This window comes from Taeniopygia guttata, chromosome 3 (assembly GCF_048771995.1).
Source record: "Taeniopygia guttata chromosome 3, bTaeGut7.mat, whole genome shotgun sequence".
Classification (NCBI taxonomy): domain Eukaryota; kingdom Metazoa; phylum Chordata; class Aves; order Passeriformes; family Estrildidae; genus Taeniopygia; species Taeniopygia guttata.
The window spans coordinates 65,363,661-65,382,061 of NC_133027.1; the positions used below are offsets into that span (position 1 = coordinate 65,363,661).

The 18,401-nt window shown below is 39.9% G+C and overlaps 1 protein-coding gene across 8 annotated transcripts in view; it reads left to right on the top strand.

The window, feature by feature from the left end:
* Positions 1–18,401, top strand: part of MAP7 (microtubule associated protein 7) — a 108,177-nt gene that overhangs the window by 5,680 nt on the left and 84,096 nt on the right. For 2 of the 8 annotated variants that reach the window (XM_072927017.1, XM_030269570.4), the window contains exon 1: positions 4,568–5,356. The exons of 2 other annotated variants lie outside the window; for them this stretch is intronic. In XM_072927017.1, the coding sequence (XP_072783118.1) occupies positions 5,227–5,356 (130 nt within the window). In that variant the 5' untranslated portion in view covers positions 4,568–5,226. Of the gene's footprint in view, positions 1–4,563; positions 5,357–18,401 lie in introns of those variants that run through there. 4 more of the 8 variants (XM_032747564.3, XM_002194490.7, XM_030269567.4 and 1 more) reach the window with 4 other exon arrangements.

Below are 18,401 nucleotides of genomic sequence, written 5' to 3' on the forward strand. Positions count from 1 at the left end.
TTATAATTAGTCATGCTATGCAAATCAATTTAATTAAAATAAGTGACAGACTTGTTAATGTAAGTCTTGTATTTGATTGTTTTATTGGTGTGTATATGTGGAAAGTGTTAGTGAATGATGAGACTCTCAAGTTCTTGATGAGCTCCTCACATTCATGTGCCTTTTTGTGCTGATGAGTGAGTTTGACTGAAATAGGGCAGGGTTTCCAGCCTTCTCCTACATTTTTTCTATGCATGGAAATGCACACAGGTTTAGATTTCTTTGGCAGTAGGAGAAACAGTTAACACTTACCTTCTGTCTAGTCACTTCTGGGGAGCTCTTACCAGCCCTTGGTCCAGTGTGTGGCACTGTGTGTGTTAGAGGGACAGCGAACTGGGAAGAAGGTTTTCCTTCTTATTCTCTAGCATTTTATATTTTTACTGATTAATTCAAGGGGCATTTTTTCTTCCTTTCAAGAAGGCAAAAAGAATAAATTATTATATCAGATGTTTATATAAGCAGTTGTTTTGAACAACTGAAGTTGTTTAAAAACAATTCAGTTACTGCAGTAAAAATAATTGGCTGGTCCTTTATTATCATGTATATAAAAGTGAGGCCTTAGAGATCTTTGATGAGAAACTTAGAAAACTCTAGAAAGACAAGGTGTCATTTTTGGAAAACAAGAGGTAAAAGGGTGGAAAAAATTAGGTGTGTGAGAGAGTGGTTGACTTAATGGAAGAAAGTGTTTTTTCTGATACAGTGGCTATTTTGGCTATTTCCAAGTTAACTGTAAAAAAATACAAAATGAGGTGTGGGGATGAATCCTGCCTGCCTTTTTAAGGCTAGTTTTTATCCTAGATTTAAATGGCATAGGAAAGGATGTTTCCAGTCCTTTTATGCTGGATAACAGCTAAATAGCTGTTTTCTCATATGAGTAGGGAAAAAATAAAAGCCCTACTTTCTCCATCTTTTAGGCCTGACTTCGTGATTTAAAACCTAGTGAAGTAGAAAGTAAAGACAGACACATGACTCCTGAAGAAAACTAGGAATAGATTGATTTTGGAGTTTAGTTTGTGTATTTGTATTCCAACATACTCCTGTGAGAGATAGGGAGTTGGAGTTAATGATCTTTATGGATCCCTTCAAATTTGAGATATTGTATAGCACTGCCTATTTTTAAATGAGTTCATAGAAAAAGCATTTGATACAGATATTAATATTGAAAATATGAAAATCAATACAAAATATTATTTGTGTGTTTTGATGATTAGGTACATTGAAATTTTTTTGTTGTAATGTTTTTGCAGAACAGGATGGGAGATTTTAATTGAATTTCCCTGACTTTTTGTTGCCAAGAAAGAAACATTTGAAACCCAGTTCCCAATGGAACCGTATTGTTTCATGCAGGGAAAACATGAATATCAAAGCAAAATTCTATATCTTTTCTTGTCATAAAAATACAAGATGTATACCTACCTTGCCCTGAGCCTCTCAGTTGTAAGAAAATCAGAAATAACAATGAAATAGAGGCAATCTGTAAACAATCTATGCTAAAATAATGTATTTGTTTGATCTGTTTCTTGATACAAATACATGCAAGTTGAGGGGGAGCATTCACAAGGCAGTGGCTGTGGAATGTAAAGTTATGTGCAATTCATTATACTCTAAATCACAGTAATGATCTTCATGGACAGTTTGGATAGTTTACAGGGAATTAAATAATCCTGTTAATGAAAGAAGATGGCAAATCTGCAGTTCAGCCATGGTGACTGGCTTCAGCTTCCTTTTCATTTCATAGATAAAAATATCAAGTCTTAATACCTGATGGTAAAGCAGAAACATCTCTCAGCGTGTTGCCATAATTATTTACATTTCCCATATCATGATATAAGTGTCCTAATAGTCCTTGTTCAAGCTGCTGTTTAAGACTGCTGCATATCAGATGATGTTTTGTGCAGGTAATTATACCTATAGAATCCAGTGGGTGTGTTTAAGTGTAATGGTTTGTCTGATAATCAGTTTGCAGGTGTTGTAGAAAGGAAAACTCATGAATGACCTGGTGCCCTCAAGATACAGTTGCCCTCACTCCATCTCTTGAAAGAATCTTACTCCATCAGTAAGAGAGCACAGCTGTGATTGTTTTAATACACAGGATGACTAATGGTTGGGGAGGGGGAAAATAATCAATAATAGGGTTTATGTAAGAAAATTGTTTGGCTTGTCTTTTTTTTTTTTTTTTTGAAGTGTTTAACAGTGTTGTTCCTAAAATTATCCATCCCTTTGTTCCCTCAGGGAAATGTTGCTTTCATCCTAGTTCTCAAATAGAAGCTCCCACGTAGATGAGACAAGGCTGAAATAAGCAAAGCTTTCCTGCTAGGAATACCTCAGGAACTTCTTTTTCTTCCCTAAACTAGTGGATTGAGGAAGGGGAGTTGTCAGTACAGTCTCTTATGCAGTGCTGGTACCTTTAATGTATATTTAATAGTATTTTTAGGAATGTTTTTCAGAAAAAAAAATGCCCAAGTGCCTAAAGTTATGAGGGTTTTTTATAATAGGTGCCTTTTATATGTAATAGGTTGCATTTTATTAGGCATTTGGAAACATGCTGTCAGCTGGCATAGTTTTTAACCATGGGGACCTTGAAATAAAATCTTGCTGTGTTAGCTGAATGTGCTGTTGATACTTCTCCTCTGTCACCTCTGCATTAGTAAGTCAACAGGAAGCAAAGTGTGCTAACACCTCAGTTGCCTGTGTGTCATTGCCCTAATCCATCTGCACCAGCCCCTGGAACATCAAACTTGGTTATTGCCACATTTTGTACGGAAGGCAAGTTACTCTTGTGGGTGTGGGGGATCCTGCAAGGACCAAGAATGTAATTCTCAGTCCTGTAGCTTTTCTGCATGACTCCTTCAGTAATAGGGAAATGGACATGCTGAAGCAGTCAACATACCTGTAAGCTGGGAAGCTGCTCCAGTCAGGTGTATTTTTGTGTGTTCTTACATGTTTTGAAATGCCTATTTAAGGAGTTTCTAATCAAAGGTGATGAAACATAATTTTTTAAAGGGTAGAAATCCTTACTTAAAGCAGTGAAAGGGGGTGGAGCAATATTTAATGACGCTGCCATATAAATATTGTTTTCTATTACTTTTGTTCTGTTCGCAAGTCTTGGCATGTATGAAAAATTGTGATGGTACTAACTACTGTCCACCTTGTGTATGTGTTATGTATTGTTTGTAAATATGTGTGTTATGTATTGTTTGTAAATATGTGTGTTCTGTTGTGTTTGTGGGAAGCATTAGGTAGATGAGATTTGAAGAATGAAGCTGTTTCTCTTTATGGAATAAAGTAGTAGTGCCTGTATAAATGCCAGAAGGCAAATTGCTGAGCCAAAGAGCAGCTTGTGTTAGAGCTTTATTCTTTACTCTTTTGTCCACACCCTGTAGTACAAAGTGTCTCTAACTGCAGACAGATGTCATCGTGTGCAGCTTCCGTGTACGCCCAGAGTCCAAGGTGTAGCCGAGAGGCAGGATGTAGCCAGGAGGAAATACATACTAGAGGTGGGCTCTGGGCTTGATCCTGCAAAGTGCTTCTGTTTTGGTTGGATATTTTGTGGCTGTGCTGGAGAGGGAAGAACAGTGCAGCTGAGCCTTCAGGTGGTGCTGTGTTCTTCTCGATCTGCTGTGATCCTGGCTCATGAGCCTGAGATGTGCAAGAACAGAGCTATCCTGCCAGCTGAGCATGATCCAGGATTTCTCTGTAAAGAGCATCCCAGGCTACTGTGGCAGTCAACATAGTTCATGTCATAAATTCTGACCCTTCTTCAGTTTTGTTACCAGCATCGTTGAGGTAATCATATACTCGCAGTTTTCAATGAGCCACCTACAGACTTGTCAGCTAATGTCTGTGCCATCTTGTGGTGACTGATCAGGTTACATCAAGATTCCCTTAAAAAAAACAAACAAATGAAAAACTAGCCAAAACAAAACAACCCTGAAGTGAGGAAAAATAATGTACTTTTAAAATTATAGAGTGATTTAAGCTGGCAGTTTTTCTTTGGTAGCATTTTGAAATGGTGAGCGCACACTGAATTGAGGTGGAAATGGATGAAGAATGAGGTATCTCTCAGGTGAAGATCCAGCGTGTTGCATAGTGGCATTTGCAGCTGTGAAGGATTAAATATTCAGACTGCAAAACTTTTGAGCAAGCATTGTGTTGTAAATGGCTAAAGAAAATCCAGAATGCCAGCATATGAGGGAAATCAATTAACTAAAACTATCTGGACTGTTTGGACTTCGGTCATTTTGCATAGTGTATGTTAGAGGTTGGTGCTGTAAAACTAATGGCATGGTACAGGATTTTCAGAATTTTGCTGTCTCGTGTTTTCGACACAAGCTAGAAATTCTAATTTTTGCGTTTTCACATGTGGAAAAGAATGTTCCAACACCTGCCTGTAATTGTGGGTGTATGCATTCCTAATGCAAAAGGTATGTACTGCATAGGAAGGTGATTAAGGGGGTGGGGGGGTGGTGGCACACACGACACCCAGCACATGCAAATACACAAGAGGACTCATCCTTACTGTTTTAGGTTAAGCTAAAATTTCTAAACATGAATAAGCAGAGGAGCTGAGCAAAAAGCAGGTTCATGCCTGGAGCCTTCCAGGCTTCTTTTCACTCAGTGCTCATCTGCTTGTGCAAGCGCAGCTCCATTCTCCCGCTGCCTGGAGAGGAGGCAGGAGCAGCCTGTGCTGCCGAGGTGCATCCAGCTCTCCACGGGCGGGCAGGAGACAGCGCTCCCAAGGCCGGCTCGCCGCAGCTGAGGAGCCAGCACTCATAGACCCTCCTTTGATTAGGATGTGTCCGTGTTGTCAGGGCAACTGTTAACAGCGGCGTATCATATTTTCTCCTCTTGTATTGCGTGCTGAATATTTTAGTGTGCTGTCGCTGGAAGAAGGTGCTGCTGCAAGGAACCTGGAGCTGTGGGCTGGGATCTGACTGAACAGGTTAAGACGGCAAAAAGCAGCATCCAAACCGATGTGCCTTTCATTAGGGCTTTTCTTCAAGGAGGGGAACGACTGCAAGCCTTTCGCTGCCGACTAGATGTTGGTATTTGTCAGCTGTTTGCATACTGCTTATCCATAGGGGATCTGTTACAAGTGCTCAAATGAACAGACAGCCTTGCAGCTAGTGGCTAATCAGGGGCTGGCGTTTCTTACTTTTTTTTAACTAAGCAGAAGGCAACAGCAACATGCCTGGTTCAACTACTGCCCTCCGACAAGAGAGACTGAAGAAAAGTGCCAGGCCAAATCCCCCAGGTTTATTCACCATTAATGAAGAGGATGAGCAGCAAAAAAATGGGAATTCCACAAGACTGAAAGGTACGTTGCTGTTTTGCAGTGCAATCAGGGCTGCCTGTGGGATACAGTGCATAGCAGGCACAGCAGTGTTTTATTAGCTCTTCTGTGTGCTACAGAGAGTCTGTAAGTGACTGGTGCAGTTTGGCACTCACAAATGTGCTGTGCAGGATAGATGTATTTAAATCCCCCGGCTTGTTATGCAACCAGCTGCTTTGGCTATGAAGAAAACAATACTTTTTAGTTATTAATCACGTTTCTTCTGGTAGGGATAATGGTCCTGCATCAGAAATATATGAGTGAGTTTCTGTGTGTTTACTTTGACTTCTGTTTACAGTCTGGGTAAATAACTGTTAAAAACAAGGGTAGGCTTGGAGAGTACAGAATGCAATGCCCTCCTGTTATAGAAGACAGCTTTGCCAAAGACAATGTGAAACTGTCTATACTTCCACTCATGTGCGGGAGGGGCAGTGTGCCTTTGGCAGAGTATAGAAAAATACACATTGTTCTAATATGCTGACTTTTTGCCTGACAACAATACAAAACAGACAGAAAACCCAAACACAAACCCAACAATTATTAAAGAAAAATATTTATGGTGCTTAAAGTACGTAAGCAGTGGTAGCAGAGGGATGCTGATGGCCATTGATTTATAGCAGGTCTGTCAAGCCTGTGTAGCCACTGTCTGCCTTGTATAATTTAATTCCTATTTCCTACATGGATCCTAGTATTTAAACACTCTTAGTCTGGCAGGGATTCTGCTACTTACAATTGTGACTGTAATTTTTTTTTTGTCTTCAAGTGGTTCTATGTGCACGAGCACTCCTTTTGAGGGGGCAGAAGGAAGGGGTGGATTGTACCAGGTTTTGTTTACAAAACAAATGTTTGTAGCCTCAAGACACTGTTTTAAATTTCAGTTATTACCATTCTACCATGTAACAGGAGAGGCTAGAAAGCATTTAAATAGCAAATTTTTAGTATGTGTATTTATTAGATCTGAATAATTTACAACTAACTGGTTATTTTCTTTTTCTGAAGGAAAGAGGTAGCTAGCTTGGTAGCTTTTACAAACAATTTCAGAACTCAGGTTTTGTTTGTGGGGGTTTTTTGAGTTTGCAGCTTGTACTTTTTTTTACCTCAGAATGGTAAAAAACTGGTTAGAGCTTCATGATAAAATATACATTGCTAGTCATTCTTAATATGCCTGTTATGTTAGGGTCTTGTATACACAGTTACCTGCTCTTCTGTGTATTTGAAACTGCCCATATAAAATGGAGGTCCAAACTCTAGGGTGAGGTTGAAGTCTTAATGTTTTAAGAAGCATATTACTTTCCTTTATCACCCGCTGGATGACTTCCAGAGTCAACAGTCCATAAAGCTAAAAATCAATAATTTGCCTGGTTTTGTTCAATGGCACTGCTAGTTTCCCCACAGTTTGACTTAGCTACTCTTTTCTACTTGCAGGAGCTATACAGATGTGCTTATCCTTTGTCTGTCTTGTTTTAACTGAGATTTGATTTTTGATTATTCCTTTGTTTTCTCTTGGTGCTGTGAAATGTAAGCAGATGTATGTGAACAGTAGCACAGATAACAAGCAAACAAGTTCATGCGGTTTTAAGAAGATAAAAAAGTTTGTCAGCTTACCTTGACTAGTCCTGGTGAGAAATAATATAGGAAATGGTACAAAATATTCTGGAATGATATTAATTTGCTTTTCATGTTACTAAATATTTAAAATATCTCACAGTGTCTCTAGATCAGTGCACCATTTGCACAGTGATACCTGTGAGTGAATACCTGTCTGTGCATTTGAATGTTATCAGTCATTATGTGGGTTAGGTTGGAATGTGGGTAATGGAGAATTCGTGTACTCAGGGTGCTGTTCTTCTCACCTGGTACCAAGTGCAGCTCTGACTGGGTGATGGACTCACATGGGCTTTAGTGAATCTTTAGTGTCTCTTGTTCTCTTGCTTCTTTACAGGGTTTGCCTTTCTTAGTTCTTTACCTGTTGTTTTTGCTCAGCAAGCACCTGCAGCTACTGAGATGTTTAAGTTTTTTTTTCTCTCTCTAGCACATTCTAAGTCTGGGTCATCTTTGTGGGAGATGGGCTAAATGTCTTCATCTGCAGTTTCTGTTATCATGCTGGACCTGTCTTTGTACAGTAGTTTAAAACCCAAGAGGCCTTTAATGGATCTGATGCTCCAAAATAAAGAAGTTCCTTCCTCCATTAAGAGTATTTGAATATCATCACAAGATTTAAAATAATCAATATTTTCATAGTTGAGGTTTTCTCAGACTACTAAAGCTTGATTAGACTTTCTGTGAGAGTTTTTGTGATCTGGGAAACAAATGTTTATATGGATCTTAAAGTGGCTGGCCTTCACGAGGTTTTCTGTAAATTTATTTTAGTATTGGCCATTCCTTTGCTTGTCTGACTGTCTTCATTGTAATTGGAGGAGTCTGGTAGGCAAAATGAGTTTGTTTCTCCAGTGAAAACAAATAATGACAATGTTGGAGATATTAAAAGTACACAGTGACCTTTATAGCTGTGTGCTCCTGATGTTTCCTTTGCTTTGATGTGAACTGTGTTTAGTGCTTTTTTGACAAATATTTTAACTTCCTTTCTTCCTCTTGCCTTTGGGACAAGGCCTGCTTATTTGTTAACGTCTGCATGGCACCCACAATTTCAGGGTCTTGAGATCCTGTTGTGTAGTAGAAGAGTGCAAATAAAAAAGGATATTGAAAATAATTGTTACCTTTGTTAACAGTATTTATTCTCTTTCCCTGTTATAACACACAGGAATTTTGCAATATAGTGCACTCTTCAAATACAATTTCTGTGGGTTTACAGAAGCTTATTCTGCACTTGAATTGGGTTTTGGTTTTGTTACCAGCTTTCCTGCAGTTCTGCAGTAAAACAGATATTGTTTCTGTGACTGAAGAGAATGTGTATATGTGGTTCTGTACATAAATACTTAGAGTGGATTAGTGTTTCACACACAGGATGGATACCTGTAATTAACTTCAGCTTCAGCAATTCCTTGAATTCAGGCACAAACAATTCAATCTGCAGTAGAGGCTTTCCCTCCTCTGCTCTGTTAGTTTTGTTCTCTTTGTATGTAGTCTTAAAACCTTACTCAGTTTTATGAAATTTTAAAGTGATGCCTCCTCTCCTTCCTCTTAGGAGGAGGACCTTATCAACTGTTGATAATGTGTTTCTGAAACTGTCATTTGATGGGGCTGGAAAAGCAATGCTCATCTTTCTGGGTTATGGATTTGATTACTTAATAACTGAAATAATTACGACATTTGTGACAAATTAATGAAAAGTCTCAATTTAGCTGTGGAATCCTTCACCATCCTGCTCATTTAAAACTGATCAAGGGAGGGTACCTCTAATCTGATGTGTGAGGTATTGCTAATACAAAGCTAGACATACATGCCTTAGCTTTCTGAACAGTAGCACTGATTCTTTGTCATCTTGAAAACAAGAGAAGAGCTTTTTCCAGTCCTTTGGTGAATGACAGTGATGTCAGTGATCACCTGCAGGTTTTGCCACTGTTGTGTGGCTGGTAATGTTTGTGCATACTGCTCATTTCAGATGAAAGTTTTGTTCTTCCAGAGGGATGGAGGAGACTTCTTCTATCATGACTGGGTGCTTAGTCACATGTTCTGCATGTATTAGTGAAACATATCTATTCTTTTTAGACTCAGATTGTCTAACTATTAATTCAGTTGTTGTCTGTTACTGTATGTCTATACCCAAAGCAAACTTAAGATACCTGAAAGAAAAGGGAACTTGGCATCTTCAAGGGCATTAAGCTGACAGTCCTGGAAACTGAAACTTTATACTTACAAAACAGGTATTGCACGGGGTGTGGAAGTGTAATTTTATCCCACGCTGCAGAGTCTGTGCCTCAGGCAGGATCCAGGATGACAGCAGTTTCTGGCTTTCACCACGCTTTAAACCAGCAAAACTGCCTGGGATGCTGGTTCTTGATGGGGCCTCTTGGTGCTGGTTAGGAGGCTGACCTCCTGTTTGTTTGGGGCAAAACACTGAACAATTGTTAAAGGACGATGAACTGGCTTGACAAAATCTGGAGGTTTTTCTGACAATGCATAGCCCTATCTTTCCCATCTGCATTTGAGGCAAAGTGAGTGGATGGAGTGGAAGGAAAGGGAAGGAACTAATTCTTATTTTGATGCTGGTTGTATAAAGGTGCAGGGTTGAGAATCTGGACAGTGTGGTCTGGTGTCCTGCATCTTCCAGTGAGTTCTGCTCATGTTTCTGTGCACTTCCTTTCTGCTAGCCAAGTCTGGGGGCAGAGGGGTCCAAAAGGATCTGTGATTCTTTTGGACATTTATTTACAGAATTACAGGAAAACGGTGACTTGGAAGGAACCCACAAGGATCATAGGGTCCATCTCCTAGACCATCACAGGACCATACGTGAGAGTCACACTATGTGCCCAAGAGTGTTGTCCAAACATTTTTCAAACTCCATCAGGATTGCTTCTGTGACTGCTTCCCTGGCGAGTCTGTTCTAGTGCCCAATCACCATCTGGGTGAAGAACCTTTTTCTGATTCTAACCTAAACCTCCCTTGACACAACTTCAGGCCATTCCCTCAGGTCCTGTAATTGGTCACCATAGAAATCAGTGTCTGCCCCTCCTCTTCTCCTCACAAGGCAGTTGTAGATTCCAATGAGGTCTTTTAAAATGCCTCTCAAAGCATCTGTGAGGTACATTCTTTAAAAAGCCATACATTCATTGCTTACAGTATAGCTGCTGAGGGTATAAAAAGGAACTTGTGTTTTTTTTCAGGAAACTGCTGCCTCTTTGTAGGGACTCCCCATTCATAGCTGTAGGTGCCAGGTACCAGGAAGCATTCCATTTTTAACCATGACAAAGAGATCCTAACATGAAGTAATTTATAAGCAGTAAAGCAAAGAGGCTAAACTGGAAGTCTGGGGGACAGCAGGGAATATGTCTACGGACCAGTGGAGCAAATCAGATTTGTTCAGTCCCTCTGGCTTTCAGAGAGAAAGTCCAAGGTCTGAGGACTTGGCTTGTGTTGTAACACAGCCTGTTCATCAAAGTGTGTGCTGGGATTACTGAGGGTGCTTATCTGTGCTGGGTGAGAATCATTTTACACTTCTAGCTCAGCCCTGTGAGAAGAGGCTTCCACGGCTGATTCTGGAGGATTGTGTTCAGTTCTTTTGGTGACTACTTTTTTGAGGGGGAAACAGCCTGTGGTCTATTCATGTGCTCAGGGAGCATACTTGACACTGAGTACATTGATGATAAAAGTAAAAAAAAAAATACAATGTTGATAGTTTTGAAAGTTTTAAGTTATTTGTTAAGGTGCATTCAGTTGAACTTAGTATGTGAACTAGGATAATCCCTTTTAAGGAAAGATTGAATTTTACGAAATAGCTTTTGTAAGTAATTGGGGTTATTTCAACCAAGATCTAAATGATCACTGTGTTCAGCAGGTGATAAGAACAGGATGCAACCTTTGACTACTGTACTTGCAGGACAGGGTGCTTGTTGAAGTTGCAAAAAGATTTGTGTTCAGTTCGAGATAACTCTCAAGAAAGCTTTTGTATAAGAAACGCCACTCATGAAAGATTGATAGGAAGCAGTGGAGTTTTTCCCTATTCATAATTACCTTTGTAAAAGTCGTGACTTTAAAAGCCTGGAATTTGGTATATGATTCTGTGTGGAAAAGAAATGTAAAGAAAATGTAGGTTCGTGGCCATTTCTTATGGGGGAAAAAGAGAAACCTGGAAAGTGATAGATCTGTCCAAGAATCCTGAAATTCTCTGAGGTCTTGTTGCATTCTTTTCTCCCTGAAAATATGCAAATAAGTCCCCTTTGAGGACTTTATACAGTAACACTCCTTTGGAGTAAGTTGACAGCAAGAAGAAATTGATTTCTTGTACTGTATTGCACACACCTAGGTACTACCATGTTTTTATTTTGCAGTGAAAAATTGAGGGAATAGCTAAGCTCATGTTTTTAAAAGAAATATGTTGCACTTCTATCCCCTGATGTTTTTATGATTGTGGTTTTGTCAAGAGTCTTGGTGTTCTTGCTGCCGTTTGCAAAGCTTGCTCAGAAACTGCTGTATCTGTTCACTCCCTCTAAGTTGGCTTTGTACCCAGGTATGTAGCAGTCTGAATTTATTTTTTAAGGGAAAAACTTTTGTCATATTGAACTCCAGAGAAATTAATGAGCACTGGCCTAGAGCGATGCTTGTGGCCATGAGTGGTGATGGAGCTCTATGTATTACCAGGATCAGCTGATTCAGTGGGAGTACATAATTTTTCTTCCTACACAAGCTCACATGTGTGTGTTCTTTGCTTTCTTGTCTACCTACAGAATAATTTTTCTGCCTTGTTAATTTTTTCTGGCTTCTTTAAATTCAATCTGTACTTTACAACTGGAGACCTTGTTTTTCTGTTCTTTGAGAATTAATAGTTCTGAATGACAGCATCTCAAAAGAGTCTCAAGGTATTATCAGAAGTCTCTTCAGAAGTGATTTGTGGATGTGGGATTTTTTGTTTTTGGTGAGACATGCTATGGTATTATTTAATCTAGTCTACCCAACCTCAGACCACAACAGTAATATTCCAGAACAAATACCACAACGATGGATGCAATTTGCTCTGTTTTAATGAGCTGCCTTCAGTCACTGAAGGTGCATCTCACAGTGCACTGTTTTTGCAGCCAAGCACTACTTGAAACTCAGGAGTTTTAGATACATTGAGCTGAAGCATGGTTTGAGTGAACACACTGTCTGTGGGTCAGATTTGTGTAATGAATGTAAGAGACACTAAGGGACAATGTTTAATAAGTAAATAAAAATTTAGATTAAATACCAGAAGTGAATTAGGGAATATTCTAAAACTTGGACTTTGAAGACTTGCTGCTCAAAGTAAATTATTTTTCTTTTTACTAAATTCTGCATAAAACTCCTATTGAGATTTATAGGTCTGACTATGAGAACCATTAAATAACTAAATTGTCCCGAGCCCCATCATAGTGTATAGATGTAGCCTTAACTACTTAGTCAAGTTCAAGGGAGGAATGACTAGGGGTAGCATGCACATGGTATAAATTTTCTTTTTATGCCTGCAGTTTCAGAGAAGTACCATTTGAATGCTAGCTTCACTTTCTCCTTTAAATGATTAACTTGCTGATAATGGCTAGAGTAAACAAAGTTCCAGAAGGCAGGTCACTGCAGCTTAACCTGGATGTAGGTTTCTCCAGAAAGCAGAATTGTGTCCCTGTTGTAGTGGAGGAGACAAGGGGTTTGGAGCAGGCTATACTAGTGGAAAACTGAACTGTTTTGTCACTACTGGCACAGGCCTGTAGCTGTACTCTGTGTTTTTCTACTGCGGAACTCTGAGTTGTTTTGAATTAGATTAATACCTTCTGTAGCTTCAATAGGATGGTGGTACAAGATTGCCTTTTATAGTCTGTTGAAATTTTTGTTCTCTTTTATTCTGGACTAACAGATTTTCATCCAGTTATTTCAGATCTGTTGAAGCCTAGTTTTGTACTTCAGCTCTCTGGAGGAAACACAGTTTTTCTCAGGGATTAGCTATATTTCTGCACATTTCTATGCTCTTTATCTGTGCAGTTGTCAACAAGAAGAAACCGGGTTTGGAATTAACAGTTGGAACAAATGAAGCACAGGTATCTCCTGAGATGTAAAATATGGCAAGTAGCAGAGATTCCAAATTATAGAGGTCTTCCAGTTGATGCCTATCACACAGGAATAAAGATTTGGTTAGATGAAGCACTCTCTGTAGAGATGGCTTCAGGGAAAGCAGGAGTTTCCCATTAGAACTCACATTTGTGGATTTTCAACTGGTCTCTAATCTCAGAAAGTGGTCTTCAATAGTGCATGTTGGAGGCCAGATCTACAATCAGCTTAATTCCTAGGAAATTTGGCTCTCTGCCTCGTGTTCTGAGAGTTATGCAAAACCCTCCAGAAGCCAGGAGAAATGGTCAAGGTACTGGAGTTCCCAGAAGGGACTCAATGTACTTAGAGACTGAATTTGTAGTTTGGTTGCTGGCCATGTACTCATCAGTCTTTATTTCTTTTGTTTCACACCACTCCAGTCTGAGCCTCCATTAATGTGAGCTCTTCACACAGAGGTTGATTGATTTTCACTGTCAACATTCTTCTGAGCCTTCCTCTTGTATCTGAAGCTGACATAGGACCAACTGTCCTTCAACAATCTGGCACACAAGGCACAACTGCTCACAGATCCCTTCCGTGCTCTGCCACTGGATTTTTGTTTAGCATTGAAGGGCTATGGAATGAGGCTGGTGCCACAGCACACCTCTGCAGGAAATGCTCCAGCTGGTGAACTTTGTCTTCAAAAGAGCTTTGCTGCAGCATAATGCCATACTCACCTCCTATTGCATGGTATGCTGTGCTAAAAAATGTGCTCTTTCCTAATCAGGAACAGGGATGCTCTCTGAAAGATCTGAGGATAGTCAATGGCAGAGAAAACATTAGGAAGAATTTTTATCATCTTTCTCCTGGGAGACAATAAAGAAAAGGATTGAGGAAGTAACACTTCCAAAACTAAGTTTTCTGTAGGACGCTTGAGTTCTGATTTGATTGCTGGGAATACAATTGTAGTGCTGATATCTTAGGCAGATAGTCTGACCAGTTGAAAGCCCAGTGAAAGATCCTTGATCTAAAATCTCATGATACTCTAGAACATTTTGTTCGATGTGCTGAAGAGGCTTAGGTCAGTTTTTTTTTTTTTTAATTCTTGAATTCCTGATCTTTTTCAGCTTCATTTTAAACTCCTGCCCAGGCAAGGCTTTTTATAGAAGTGCTGACAGAACTTGATTCATACTGTTGTATCTTGGTGTACAAAGCTATCTTGTTTCTCAATTCTGCTTCAGGAAGCTTTTCTGAAAGCTGTTTTGGAAATGCAGGTTTATCCAGTTACCCGCCCTTGACATAAGAAGTCATTCTTTCACACAGCCGGTTCTGGCTTTAGGTTTTTTTCCTTTATTCAAAGTGAATTGCCTCATCACCTTCATGCTGACTAAATGCACTGGTGAAAATTACAGTAGTGAAATTTGGTTTGTATGCTAAGACACCACAAATCACACATAACACATCTGAGCTGTTTCTGAAGACAGATATGTCATGTCAGTGGAGTTTGCACTAGTTTATAGTGCAGGAGTGGCAGATGTTCTTATACTTCCCATTTGTTTTTGTTTTTTTTTTTTCTTCTTCTTTTCTGAATTACACTGTAATGTATTACTTCTGTGCTAGTATTTTTCTCTACCAGGTTATTGTCAGTTTTAGAAAACACAATGAGCCTCACCATCCCTGTGAGTTAGGTAGAGTTGTGCTGCTGTAAACCTTATCTCACATGCTCAGTGTCACTGAAGGCTGCATGCAGCATAGCCTGGCTTTTCACCAGTATGTTCAAATTAAATCTTTGTAGTCAGTAACTGATGCAAAGCAGTACTGTGCAGACTGGGGTGCTCACACAGAATACAGAGATGCTTGTGGATGCCTCCTGTTTTGGTTAGGCTTTTTAAAAACTCCTTTCAGATTTTACGTGTTTGTGGCATCTGCATGATGAGCAACATTCCAGGACTGAAATATTTAGGGTGATAGTATGATGGTTTTATCTTCCTTTCCTGAGAAGTGAAGACAGCATCTCCATGATAATTGTGTTGCAGTTCTGAAAAGGCCCCTCACCCCAAAGTTTGCAGAGGTGATTTCTGCTCGTTTTTAGCTCTGCAAACAGGCCCTGCTCTTGCCTGACTGTAAACAGTTCAGTGTTTTTTGCTGCTACTAGCAGTTTCTTTTATGGGAACTCTTCAGTAATCTCCATGAAGATTTAGCTTACACTTTGAGAAAGTGCTGCTGTTTGGTCTTTCTTTATACTCCAGGCTTGGATTATGGACTTTTCTTAAACTTGTCCTAGGATTTCTTTTCAAAAAGATCTAGATAATTGCCAGTAGCAAGCTGTTATCCCTAAAATCTAGTCCCAGATGGTTAAACTGAGGGGTTTGTTTTCCTATACATCAAGGCACAAAGGTTTGCTGATGTCAAAGTTTGCCAGCCAGTTTTCAGTAGAGTTCTTGGGCAGGGGTACTTTTAAGATGTCATTGGCCTCTTCTGTAGTTCTGGCTTTTTTGTGTGGGAGGTGTGGTTGGTTGTGTTGTGTTATTTTTTTTAAGTAGGGGAAACAGCAGCATGGGTTTGTAAACCTGATGAGTTTCCAGGAGCATTCAGAAGCAAGAGAGTCTGTGTTAGGGAGGGAGGTTATGCTCCCTCTTCCATTCACTTTCGGAAGCCTTTCCATGGCTCCACGGAGTGTGATTTAACACACAGTTCATCCAATGAGTCACATAAGCAGACTTCTGCTCTTGAAATTATATGAGCTAACATAGATTTAGAAGGAAACAAGGTAGGGAACAACTTCATGAGAAGGTTCACTTCTACATTTCTGGGGTTGGTAATGTTTTATGATTGGAGTGAGCCAAGATATTTCTTAAAGCATAGTGGGTTGGTAGAGTTACTGCATGCTTATAATTGAGATGTTCTGTAAGTAACATATGTTCAGAAGTAAACAGAATCCAATACCTTTAAGAAGAGTAAGATTTTGTATTTTCCTCTGTGGTTATAAAACCTGTTATAATGTTTGTCTGAGTCGAGGGGGAGGCATTTGCTTACTTTCAAAGGACTTTTGCCATCCTTATTGTCAGCAAATTCTCTTCATAGAATATCCAACCTGACCTCACTTTTGGTGGACTTGGGTAGTGTGGAAGTACACCAAGCTAGGAGGATGGGGGAGAGTGAGAATTACAGAAGTCAAGAGAATCACAGAATGGTTTGGGTTGGAAGGAACTTTAAGGCTCGTATAGTTCTGACCCCCCTGCTGTGGGCAAGAACGCCTTCCATTAGACCAGGTTGCTAAGAGGCCCATCCAATCTGGTTTTAAGCACTTCCGGGGATGGGGAATCTACAGCTTCCATGGGCAACCTGTTGTAGTGCCTCACCACCCTCACGGTGGGGAATTCTTTTCTAACATCTACTCTAAACCTACCCTCCTTCAGTTTGAAGCCAATTCCCCCTTGTCCTGTCACTACATATCCTTGTGAAAATTTTTTCTCCAGATGGCATAACAATGTATTTATAAAAACTGAGGCGTGTTCTTCACTTGAGGAAAGCTTGTTTTTCAGTTTTAAAGCTGCTGCCTTCTGTGACTGGTTATTGGAAAATAACCAGTTATTGATTAATAGTCCCTCTGAGACCTGTGCTGCAATGACTGCCTTTTCTCATGGAAATTCTTGTGACTTACAGAAAAAATATAATGTCTAGTAGCATTTACAGGAACAGTATCTCTTTCCCTCTCTGGGGAGAGGGAGCTTGTTTTTGCAGAACATCCTGACAATAGTGATTATAATAAGAGCTTTCCCATCTGATTCAAATATTTCATGCTGTGTGGGGATTATTGACTATTACGCTGTGGAAAAACAGTCAGCCAAAAAGGTTCTAATTACTTACTGGCTGAGCAACAGTGCACCTACTTTCCATTCTCTGCACAAGGTTTTCTCCCCTTCTTTTTGTCAAACTTTCCTTTAGCTTAAATGGTCTTTAAGTAAAACCAGTATTTATTGTATTCTCCAGAAGGACTTAATATGGAGAATAACATATATATGTTTGTGAGGTACATATCACAAATACTTTTTTTAACAACATGTTTTGCCTGTAAATTTTTAAGAAGACTTTGCTACTTGTAGGTATTAAAAGATGTGAAATCACTGTGTGCATGTGCTTAACCCTCTGCTCTCTATTGCACTCTTGGATCTTTAAATGGGAAAATCCAATGAGATCTGGCTTTTCTGTTATATAACACAGTGGTGCAATTATAAATGCTAAAGCCATGTTCCAAATACCTTCATTTTGTGCTGCACTACAAAGCAGAGCAATGTTGGATTATGTTTTATGCTTTGCTTTTTAAAGGGAGAAAAATAAAATGAGGAAAATCGGGAGTCTGTTGGTGTCCTGCATGCCTTTAAGATTAATTGGGACTTTGTACTGAAAGAGAAGCTAATTTGTGTTGAATACAACTGGCTGCTGAGTAAGTGGAGCGTTGAGGCTTATGTTAATTGGCAGTTGTGCCTTTTCTGCTGTTTCCTGGTGCTGTACTCGGTGCCCTGGTTGGGCTGGGCTGGCATGGCTTGTATCTGGTCAGAGCTGCTCACACAGTGCTGCTTGCAGAGTGGGGCTGCTTTAATGGGACACTTGCATGGCATGATGGTCATGGTGCTCTGAGCTCTGCCTGTCACGTTCCAGTAGAGCCAAGAGCTCTGCGTGCTGAGGTGCTGGTGGCCAAGCAGAGGGAAATGGAGATTGCCTGCCAGGCTGGTTTGCTGCCTCTGCTGCCCCTGCATCGGATTGCCTATTCATGGACTTGAGATGTAGATATGTACAACATCTTCTATGCAGTTTGAGTATCTTTTGGTAAATTTTGTAGACACAGAGCTGCCTGGTCAGCCTGGGAAATAACACATTTTTAAGTATTTCCATTCCCTGTCCCACCTGGGTAAGACATTCTAACACGTTATAGTGTAGTTTGTGATTTTGGTGAAGCTTATTGGCTAAACTTTTTTCACCAGTGGTGTTTGTATTTCTGCTGGCTGTGGGTACCTTTTGTAGGATATCTTAGTACCTTGGAGGTACCTTTCCAAGCAAGGACTGCTGTGCCTGCTGCTGACTGCTGTGACTGCTGCTGTGCTGTGGTTATGTGCTTAGTGCTTTTCACATGGAGAGAAGCCTTTGTCCCTGCATCTGCCCTTGAGCCAGTAGGGTACTACCCTTCACTCACAAACTGTGACATAGGTGCTTGAGAGGCATCATTGACAACACTTCCAATACTTGAAATAGATTATTTGAGAAAGAACAACAGGTAAATATTGCTAATAGGTAAATATTACCCCCAGGTAAACAAAGTAGGAACACTTATCAATGGAGGAGATGGTTTTTTTTTGTTTGTTTTGAGGGTTTTTTT